Here is a 12,002-nt window from a genome sequence, read left to right as displayed (position 1 = left end):
AAATGCCACGGGCTGCTGATTTTGCGAAAGTACCGCTCCCACCGCATAATCCGAAACATCCGCTGAAATTTCTAAATTCTCATCGTTTTCAGGAAATTTCAAAACAGGGGCTTGCGTTAATGCTTGCTTTAATTTTTCGAAAGCACTATTGTCCTAGAAAATATAATATAAGTCCTAGAAAAGAAGAGAGCTTCTTCGCCGTATTTGGCGGCGGATACTTTTGCACAGCGATTATTTTTTATTCGTCCGTCTCGATTCCTTTCTGAGATATTTTGTAACCTAAGTATTTTAATTCAGGGGCTGCAAATTTGCACTTTTCGACATTAACTTTTAGACCGGCCTCATTTAATAATGAAAACACCTGTCTTAAATCCTGTACATGTTAGTCCAGATTATCACTAGTAATAATAATATCGTCTAAATAGATAAATGTGGTCTTTCCAAGAACAGGCCTTAGCACAATGTCCATACATCGCTGAAATGTCGCCGGTGTCCCTGAAAGACCAAACGGCATACGCAAGAATGCATAAGTGCCAGACTTGGTTATAAAAGCAGTCTTAGGCACATCTTCCGGTTTAACCCCTATTTGAAAATAACCAGTCGTTAAGTCTAACGTAGTCATATATTTGGTAGAAGTTATGTTCCTTAGAATTTCTTCAATAATAGGTAACGGATATACCGGATATTTAGTCATGGAGTTTAATTTATGATACTCAATTGCAAAACGCCACCTTTTCGGATGTGTTACCGGATAGTCATTATTTTTCTTACATAACACAACAGGGCTAGCATAACTACTTGAGATGGGCGTTATGATCTTTTTACGTAACATATCTCGAATGTGCCACTCTATAATTTTTTCTTTATTCTTATCATACCGATATGGTTTGTGGCGAACTGGCAGTGAATCTCCGGTATCGATACTATGGTTAGTAATTTGAGTAAGTCCGGGAATATCACTAAATAACGAAGCAAATTCACTAACAACTTGGCGAATTTTTTGTTGCTCTCCCGTAGGCAGGTGGTTGAGATTTAACGTCGGTGATTCTCTTTTTTCTTCTCGAACTGGTTTCATCGTCAGCTTAAGGGACGCTTCATTAAAATCCAGCGTTGCTTCTGCCTCTGAAAGAAAATCTATTCCTAAAATGACATGTGCTTGTAAATTTTTTACGATAAAAAACATGATCTTTACTTGCTCGTCCTTGATACGAATATATAATGGTATTTTACCTATGCCTTTGCATCTTTCTCCCTGCGCAGCTAACACTGTCGTATTATCCGAATTATATATGCGGTATTTACGGAAATAGTTCCTAAAAAAATCTTCTGCCACACAGGAACACTGCGCGCCTGTATCCAGGAGTGCAGTGGCTGAGATGTTGTTCACCAAAACTTCAATCTTTGGAAGAGTCAAATTTTTCACAATAACTGTATTTAACTTGAAGGAAGAGGGGTTTTCTTGGCCTTCGGATTTCCGCACCCTCCTGTCAGCAGAAATCCGTTTTAGTTTAAATTTTCTTTCTTCCTTTCCATGCCTTCCTTCTTTTTCCGCTGGCCTTCAGACTTTTTTTCTGGCTTACTATTGAACTGTCGACGTTCGCCGGTTGTTTTTGGATACTCAGGTTTCCTTGCCCACTGATTCGATTTGCTTCCGCAGCCGTGTTCTTGCCTTTGCTGTGGTCTTGGCGCACCAAATTGGCTTCGTTGCTCATACTGGCGTCTTCTTTCAATGTCCGCCGTTCTTCTACTTTCAAACTGGATTGCTACCTCAAATAACTTTTCCAGTGTTGTCGGATTCCTTAATTCAATAAAGTCTTGTACTTGGGGAAGTAACCTCGGCAAAATCACTTGGATTATCTCAGGATCCGGACGGCTTCCATACAAGAGTTTAAAGACGTGAATTTTTCTTAAAATAAAGCTTGAGAGATTTTCAATTCGTTGTTGGTATATGCTGAAGAGTTCCGCTTCTAATCTTGAATGATTTCTTACGGCAGGGAAGGCTTTTACTAAGACAGTCTTGAAATTTTCGTTAAGTATAGGTGGGACTTCCCGTTTGACCCAAGAGGCTTCTGCCTATACATTTGAACCAATTAAGGGACCCCTTAAAGCGCTGGTAGCTAAGGTGACTTTCTGGAACTCCTGGACTGGATACAGCATGAAGTGGTCATCCAATTTTTCCAAAACTGGTTACCGGTGAGTTTCCATTGAATGTTGCTTCTGGTTTCATCGATGCGCGCATGGTCTGGACGATGTAACCAAATCCTTCCAGGGCGGCAGCTGGCATTTCTGGATTCTGAGCCGCTTCTGCAGGCACCACAGGTTCTTCTTGAAACTCGGCCATGGTTATTCTTCTTCGTCGGGCGCCATTATCAGGACTTGTGTTCCTCTTTACTTGCTTTGGAAACATGAACTGTCCTGACTCGGAACAGGGAGCTTACTCAAGCTATGTTCAATAAATTGTGAAGTAGACAATATACCCAGGAAGGGTATACAAAACCCTTTATTTTTCTATCTTTACAGCGATTTCCGGAACTTCGGAATACAGAGACCAACCACTTGTGGTCTGAACGTAAGAATCTAAAAATACTAACTAAAACCCTAACTAAAACTAACTTTGGATTAATATACAAGCGCCTAACTTCAAGATTGGCCGTTATTTAACAAAATCCGTATGTAGTACAGAGAGCTGCTAAAACTACGATACGTTTAAAATTATCAAGAGGATTAAACCTCTGGCCTTGAAGGCAACCAGCAACCAAGTAAAACTACTATGGTAAACGGCCTGCTTCTAATAACTCCTTCCTCTCTCTTGCTTGGCAAAAAGCCACAACTTAAGTACTTGGCGTTAGCAAGACAAATTTGTATAAATAAGTTAAAGCTTTTAATTCTGGCCGGAAGTAGAAAATAAGAAGTGATAGTAAAGATTTAAAATAAAATAAACGTTAGTAAAACTTAGGATCCTTACAAGTCTAGCTGCATTAGCAACATTTAACGAAGCTATTTAGTCTAATCCTAAATGAGATATTTTAATACTTATTTAAACATCAGGCTTTAATCTAACTGAATACAGAAACTTTATTCTTTCAGATGTCCAGTCGACTTATATGTTTTCCCAGAGCTGCACCGAACACCAGATGGAGCTCTAGAAGCAGAATTCTATGCTTTCAAGATACCTGATTCAAATTTACTTGTTTTCCAAGCAACTGTGCAAACTTGCCGGGGTCCCTGCGAACCTGTAAGTGATATTTATACCTAGATAATGAAAAATACTGAAACAAGAGAGTTTGAGCAGTCTTTAACGTAAATAAACATCACATAATAAAATGATATGTACTACACTGAATAATTAGGAGAAAGGAATTCTTCGCTGAATAATATTTAAATAATGATTAATAAATTAAGGAGAAATACCATGATTTCGTTTGCAGTGAATGAAAGAACAAATATCTGAGCAAATGTAATTGAATATATATTTGACATATAAAGAACATAATGATCATGCTAAACTGTGTTTCCTTAGTATCTATGTATACATATTCAAAATAACTTTAAAAATGCTATTTGGCTTAATACAAAATGAAATAAAACAACATTTATTAAATACTGTTTTTCAATATTTACTACTATTGATTTAATGGAGACTTATTTTTCTTAAATAAATTAATTCACTAAACTAAGCATTTACGAGAACAAAAAAGAGTAGCTTTAATATAAATCTGAATTTCATGGGCTTGAAGGCGAGATACGTGCTTTTTTGTTCTACAGTTAATAGAAAAAATCTCATTTAATTCTAATTTTTCAAATCTGTAACAGCAATGGCACTTACAGTCAATTTTAAGAGAGAATTTTAATATACTAGGTCGCTTATATCCGTATTTCTTCTTTTGAGAGAAAATCTTATTTTGGGAGTTGAGTTCTATTCGGAATTTTTTAATGCTTTTAAAATAATTAGTTTCTAATTAAATAAAAATAAAACAGACAACTTCATCCTTATGCTTCTTTTACTTGCAATAATTACGGCTACGCTGTAATATCGACATACGATCATACATGCGTACAGATATATACGATCATACATGCGTACAAATATATAAATAGCATTAAATTATCGACTTTCTAATATACTGCAATTACATTTGACATTGCAATGTCAGAAATAAAAATAAATAGCTGCAGGCTTAAAGCAAAGCAATTATTTTAAGAAACTTCAAAAAAATTATTTCGAATATAAACCAGTTGTATAAACCTCTAACTAAAAATAATCTGCATAAAACTCTTACTTAAACGCGTGGTTTATTTCATATATTCTAAATCAATAAATTAAAAAAGTGTTTATTTGGTGTCTGTTTATATTTCTGAATTAACGCCCTATTCATTGAAGAACACTGTGAAGAAATTTTATTTGATTTGTTATCCGAAACAGAATTCTATAGACCACAAACATAGAACGTAGAATAACTAAAACATTCACTACAAAAATAAGAACCGATAAATCGATTATGCAACAATCGTCTGATAAAATGTTTTATAAAATAGAAAACAAAGTTATTCAAAGTTATTTCAAATTTATTTAGCTTTACTTTTGAAATCGTAAATGCAAATGGTAGATAATATATGAAATGAAAGGAAGAACTATCTAAGATATATATTTTACAGTCTATCTCAATATCTTTAGTTATACAGACAACATAAGGCAAAAATCTAATTCACGAAAATCTATATTTATTCTACCTCAGCCTTTGCTACTGTTTAACATAAGATTCAAATCGAATTCATACTCCAGCTACTGTTTCCACGGAAAAGAAAATTTCAGAAGTTTGCGAGCAAGAGTCATACAAACTATATTTAATATACTTGAAAGGAAAACTGGTATACTATACGTTCAAGCTATCGGTGAAATACCAACTGATCGGCTATATTGCAACTAATTCAACGGCAACAAATCTTTGATAAAGCATTTCAGTTGATTATTTCGCCGACATCCTAAAATCAGAAGCTTTTCTTCGTGATTTGATATATATCAAATTCATTCCATTATTGATAGACCAGTAATAATGATCATCTGAAACCGATTAAATCGTTTTGAATAAAACTGCATCATAGGACAGACAGAACAGCCTCATATTACATGAAACAAAATGATTCATTTTCTAAAATGCATATTTAGATTCAGAATGGCTCATGGTTTACACGAGTGTAGAATACAAATAGCTCTGGTTGCTCTTTATTTGGTAAAGTGTTTCTAATGTAATTTTCTTTTATTCCAAGGTGATTTGTAGTGATAAAGCAAGACCTGGTACTTTCCCATCGTGGGGGCGTAAAAAGAGATCAGCATCTCCTGCACAAACGGTGGATCAACCTCAAACGAATGACACAGAAATACTTGAAGAAGAACAAGAAGAAGTCCATGAATTGCTGAAAGTTTATCTTTCACGTTCTGATATTCCACCAGAAGAAATTACACCAGGTTTGTTTCTTACTCTTTTTTTGCTTCCTTATACAAGGTAAAGGAAGTATTGTAATCACGAAAAATTCCGGGTGTCACATTTCAACGAAAATATCCATTTTGACCGCTATAGAATGCAATTTAACAATGTTTTTGCGTAGCATCTGTACGTAGGGACAGAATAAAGCACTCTTTTCCTCCAAACTGTTTATAAAATTGATTTAAAAGGCATTCAAAAGAGAATTTTTCTTGACGTCTGTACGTATGCACGTACGTATGTATGTATCTCGCATAGCTCACAAACGAGTATCGTCAGAACGTTGAAATTTTGTATATAGGACTGCTATAACATGTACTTGTGCATATCCCTTTTTGATTGCAATCGGCCACATCAAATAATATATATATATATATATAAACACACCCACTCTGTTACTCGCCTCGGTGATCTGAGGTTTTTAATTTTTTTTTTGGCTTTAAAAATAATTGAATTATGTTTTTCTTATCTTCCGGCTAAAGTTTTTATGCCTTTAGTTAATCTGCATGCAATAGTTGTAGAATTATAAACAATTTAAAAGTTGTTTAAGTACTGCTAAGCATACTTTTGTTACCATAGCAACCATATTTGTTTAACTTTGAAACTTTGCAGAATATTGAATTCAGTTTCTGCACCTTCAGTATCTTTTTGCCGAATGAGACCAAAAGTAAATTTCAATTTCCTGCACCGAAAAATCTGCCTTTTCGCCTGCTGGCCGAATTGCTTATGTTTGCTTAAAAACTTTAATTTTAATTGTAAAGATTGTTTTTTTAATTGTTTTAACTGCATTTGGTGCTTTTTGTTTTTCTATATTTTTCAATTTTTAATGAAGCTATTTTGAGATTTTATGTATTTTGGCTTGCAGCGAAGTGAGAGCTAAATTGAATGAGAAATCTAGCTCTAACGAAGTTCGAGGAAATAAAGTTTAAATGGAATGCAGCAAAAAATGCGCATAATTTTATATTCCGTACAAGGAAGTCATGTGGTGTCTGCATCATATTTTTTAATCAAAATTGCGCATCAAAGACAATAAATTAACACCGTGTCCCTCAGGATAAGTATTTACAATAATGAAAGAAAAATAATAAATTATAGCTTCATAATAAGTTCTTACGATGAAATTTTGAATATGTATTTGAAGAGAGAATTATGTGCACAATAAAACCAAATGCAATTCTCTTAGAGAGATTTTTTCTTGTAAAAATTCAGATACTAGTAGTTAAAATATTTAAAAATTGTACGAATGCTAAAAGAAACGAAACACGATAACTTTAAGTGAAAAAGTTATGACATTGGTCCTTTAAAGCAGACTTAGCCATTGCGTTCTCTAAACCCATTTTAACTCATATTTATTGAAGAAAAAAGAAGTTGCACATGAAATTTTCTAGAGTAACCCATAAAGTTCCCAACTTGACCTATATTTATTTCTGGCTCCAAAACTCTGCTGCCTAAAATTTTGTAACAGATTTTATCGAAATTAACAAGGCAAATTGAGGTTTCAACTACATCGAGCTGATATCAAAATGGCAGCGAAACTTGATGAAGCGATGGATAGACATTCTGAAATATAGTAGAAACATAGTAATTATAGAAAATGTCTTAAATTATTTCATTGATCTGTGGTTGCTAAGTAGTGGACTACCACAGAATGATAACTTTGGCTGAAAGTACAAGGCAACTGTCATTCCTGTAAAGTCATTAGGATATTATGCTTATTTTATACTTTCAGGCCCCAAGCACATGCATAGCTTTCTTGCCTAGTCATATTCGCTCTTCAAGGTTTTGCTCAGAAAATACCTTCCTATTCTAGCAGAATTTTATTATTATTATTTACGTGTTCTGCCGTAAGGCACAATACGGAAGGGAGGATACTTTCGTAGAGGACTTTCTAAGGGAAACTGACTTGTACACATGGGAAAAACCACGAAAACGCCTATGCAACGAGCCCGTTTGCGGGAGTAGAACCTCGGACCAAACTACCAGTGTTCAGGAACTTTACCACTCGGACGTTGGTGGGCCCTAGCAAAATATCGGACCAACGTTTCGATTAATAGCAACCCGGATATGGTTGAATTACATTATTCTAAATCTGAGCCTAAAGCTCTCACGTTTGCTAGTTGTTAATCAAATAAAGCAGGATTAGGATACAACTAAATAATTTTTTAGTTGTCAATCGCTCACCGGTAAAAGGACATTCAGAAAAAGTAAGTTAGAATGTCTCCAAAATGCTACTAGAACTTCATGTAATCGTGCCCAGTTACATACCCTCAATTGTTTGGATTAAAGAAATCGCCATATTTTATTCAGTAGAAATTTTTAATATACAGTTCTTCAATATCTATGTGTATATCTTGTATATAAAAAGATAGAGTTAAACAAACAAGTGGATTTTTAATGAATTGTTGATTTTCTTCAGAACGGAACTTAATAAATTCAAAGATGGAATATTTTCACTTTAAAGCTGTTTTCATCTACGTTCCATAAACATCAGTTTGAATTGCTCAGAGAACCGTTAAATGAAAATTAAACTTAGTAAAGCTTTGCGACTTATTCTTACAGAAGTGATTTTGAGCAACAAAATCAATTGAAATAAATTATACATAATATAGCAATGTCATATAGGTATGTCACTGTCTAAATGTTTAACGCATGTCAAATCAAACACCACATTCTTATAAAGTTTTTTTTAATCATAATATTTATAATTATGATCTAAAATATTCAGAATTATAAATCTGTCTCTATAAAGAATGTAGAGGAACATGTGATAAATCGGAATAAATAAAAAAAAATTCTGTTCTGTATATATGTCATGTGTAAAGAATGAAGAGGATATATGATTAATCGACATAAGTCTGGTTTTTTGTTTTACTGATAAATCTTTCCAATATTATAACTATATGGTTGCTAATAAATCACATTCCTTTCTTACAGTAGGTGAAAAAACTTCCACGGTGTGTGTTGCTCAGGCTGGTTACTATGGCATGATTTGTACAGTTGTTATTTTGTTATGCTTAGTTGTTGCAGTGGTTGCCATGTCTTATTACTTCATAAGAAGAGCGCGAATAATGGTAAGAAATAAGGCGTTATACTTTTGTTAGTTTTGTAGACATATAAAGATTTTATATATTTTAGACATACAAAGATTTTATTAGATACAAAGATTATTATTCTAATAATTTTAATATACTATATCCAAATTTAGAAAATTCATTAAAAATTATTTAACATATCATGATTCAAGTTATTTCGATTGATGTCATGATCAAGTCATTTCATGATTATTTTTAATTATAATCATATAACACACATATTTTATAGTACGTAACCTTTAACATGGAAAAAACTTTTTATTGGTCATTTAGGTGAAGAAGATGGCAACTTCTGGGATATCTGCATCAGGTCCTGAGAATCCGTACGTGTCTCAGTTCCAAGTGAGAAACTTCGCAGATCCAAGTGAACCTATTTATACAGATCCTTCGTTGTTTGAAAGACCTCGAAACACTCTTCAAAATATGACTGCTCGTACATTAGGCAAATTAAACAATGATGTAGACTAATATTAATAGATCAGCAAGACTGTGATATTATGGTGAAAATGTTGATATATGAAGTACTGTCTCTTGAAACAGCAACAATCACTATTGCGAGAGAATAGATAAACATTATTTGAAAGTTGGATCTATTGAGCATGTGCTGTTATTTTACCATTTTTGTGCTTCATTCTATTTCGTATTGCACCCCCAACTTTGGTATAGTGTACAAAAAGTACAATTTTCGGTTTTTTTTCCGAATTTCTTAAAAGTCATTCCAATTTTTACGATTCCTGCAATTTGATAACCCTTGGCTAATCAGTACTTTCACCTATTAAAAATTTATTTCATAGATCGCTATATTAAATATTTCAACTTGAATATGATTAACTAAAAAAGTACTATCTTTTCTTGGCATTACAGGCCTAAATCAAAGGCTGAATGCTGTCAATATTTGAAAAATAAATTATAATTCCTATGTCTCCAAAGAATTTAAATCATTGCAATCACTAAAATCTTAAAACCTTATAACCAAAGACATATGCTTTTATTTAAACATTTTTTAGCTTCGTTTTCGCTAAGTATTTTTATTAAATTCGTTCGAAGCGCCAAAGTGTTATGACTTAGATAGAATTATCAGATTTCCACTCAGGAAATCATTCATTTTTTTATTCGATCTTTGTTGATAATCAGTTGTAATTCAGAAACATACTAAATGTTTCTGTGGATATTTTAAACTAGAACCAAATTGAGCAGCACCATAAAATACATATTGAAATTTATCTGCAGACATTTATATCTTTTATTAACGTATAAAGAGAAATTAAATTATATTTATTTAAAAAGAATTCCATTTAGGCATAATTTTGAAATATATGAAAAATTAGTATTTTTATTTCTGTATTATTGATTTTTATTTTATATTATTCATATATTTTCGTAAGAACTTTCAAATCTTCCACCAAATTTTCATTTTCTAGGATAGATTTAAGACTTTTGCAATAACTATTTCATTCTTTTAACTATTTTAAGTATTAAGGTTAACTATTTCAGTCTTTTATTGAAATTTCTACCCGAAATATTAAATTTACTAAATATTCGTGATAAAACTATTCATATTTTTCAAGATGTGTTTTTCTCTTCCAATTTTACCCTTTACTACTATACCAAAGTTTCACCTTTACTACTATACCAAAGTTTATGGCAAAATTTTCATTAATGTTAAAAAAAATTATAGAAGCTACTCTAATTCCTGTCATATGTGCTTTGAATTTTCATCCAATCTCATTATAATACTAGTTAACAGTTTAGTGCATTAAATCTAATATTAAAAGTGTCTAATTCTGTTATAATATATGTTGGACTGCAGCATATTTTATTAGTGTAAATAATTAGGCTTATAGCTTTTGGGTGATGCCATCTCGAATAAACAAATATAGACCGTTATTATATTCTGTTTGAATTAATGCATGCCTGATGGAGCTTTGTGGTCGCCAAGGTGAAATATCACGTTGTATAAAAAGCACAGTGAAACCAAAGACAAATATGAGAGAGAATTTTGTAATTATTGAATAAAATATTTTGTAAAACTCATTAGTGTGTAATCAATTTGTCTGTAAGTCAGCTATTGGTATTACATAAGAAAATATGATCAGTTGCTGAATATGCAGAATAAAATAATATGCCATAAATTGTTGATGAAACATAAAAAAATTCGTGAAAGTCTAGTAATCATTCTTACAGATATATTTTCCTGTTACATAACTATACAGAAGCCAAAGAAAAAATATATTGATATCAAAGTAGCTTCTTTTTCTTCCTCTTTTCTTTTTTTCTCTGCGTGTGTATATTAGCGGTTATTTATTATACAGCTAGGATATGTATACATAAAATATATTTAGGATGAAATGAGTTTTTCAAACAATTTGCAGTTTATTGCCATTTTCAAACCTTCAAAAATCACAGCGGTAAATTTCTGGACAATTTTACAAATGCTTAGAGTCCGGATGTTACAGAGTTTTGTCGACATAATTTTATTTCGTGGTTAATTGCGATGAAACTACGAAAGAAAACATTTTGATGAGGAATAGCCTTCTGGCATGAAGAATCGTAACGAGAGAATATTTCTGCTCTCTGCTAATAGATATTCGTGATAGAAGATGCAAGGACGATATAAATACTTTAATGGACGAATAAACCAGTCGTTAATGATATTTTTTAGAGACAGAAACTGTACGAAGACAAACTGCTGTTCGTAAAATGCAGACGATAGGTTTTCCAAGTCATCTATCGTGTTTAAAGAAAAGCAGAATGTATATTAAGCAAAATGCACTAAGATACAACATAAAAATCAAAATAAAAATGAAAAAATTCTTTCTAGTAACCTCGTACTCGTAAATTTACTCTACACTTTAGGACGGATCAGACATTCTCCGGTTTTCTGTAACCAGTTGAATAGCGTCCACTCTAAAACTTTGATAAAAAATCACTTTCTTTGGCGAGAGCCTATTTTAACGCGTTACGAGAATTTGAGGAAGTCAACAATGATTTTGAAGTGAAAAATGAAAAGTTTCGTAGACAAACTGCAGAATTCAGAACTGAAAAAGTGCAGTACTATATTTTTGAACTGTCCAGAATTTTAAAGCTATGATGCAAAATATAGTATACGAAATCTTCTTGACTGGGGGGCGGACGGTAATATCCACAGGAAATGCTCTTTTTATAATTCGTTTGATTTTGACTTGCTTTCATTCCAGTTATAACTGAAGACCAGAAAAGTAGTTTCTCGACGCGTCTGATGCCCAGATATTTTATTACACAATATTATAATTAAGTAGATCGGATAAGCAAAAATTTATACATTGGTGAATAAAGCTGAATACATTTGGCGAGAAATCACAATTTGGCGACAAAATTGGCGATATGCCATGGACGGGTGGAGAACCTTCTGGAACGAATTCTTACCGGTTTAGCCCAGAATATTCTC

The 12,002-nt window shown here is 32.7% G+C and overlaps 1 protein-coding gene across 2 annotated transcripts in view; it reads left to right on the top strand.

Moving 5' to 3' along the window:
* LOC118196873 (uncharacterized) overlaps window positions 1-10,609 on the top strand; it is an 86,024-nt gene extending 75,415 nt beyond the window's left edge. For both annotated transcript variants that reach the window (XM_035368361.2, XM_035368367.2), the window contains 4 exons: window positions 3,088-3,235; window positions 5,269-5,467; window positions 8,418-8,554; window positions 8,849-10,609. In XM_035368361.2, the coding sequence (XP_035224252.2) occupies window positions 3,088-3,235; window positions 5,269-5,467; window positions 8,418-8,554; window positions 8,849-9,043 (679 nt within the window). In that variant the 3' untranslated portion in view covers window positions 9,044-10,609. The remainder of the gene's footprint in view (window positions 1-3,087; window positions 3,236-5,268; window positions 5,468-8,417; window positions 8,555-8,848) is intronic.
* Window positions 10,610-12,002: the final 1,393 nt, after the last annotated feature.

The sequence above is a fragment of the Stegodyphus dumicola genome, chromosome 9, assembly GCF_044657685.1.
Source record: "Stegodyphus dumicola isolate Sdum_Otavi_A_Nest chromosome 9, ASM4465768v1".
In the NCBI taxonomy this organism is placed as follows: domain Eukaryota; kingdom Metazoa; phylum Arthropoda; class Arachnida; order Araneae; family Eresidae; genus Stegodyphus; species Stegodyphus dumicola.
The sequence above is the reverse complement of the archived record's forward strand: the minus strand, read 5'-3'. Positions and strand labels throughout refer to the sequence as shown.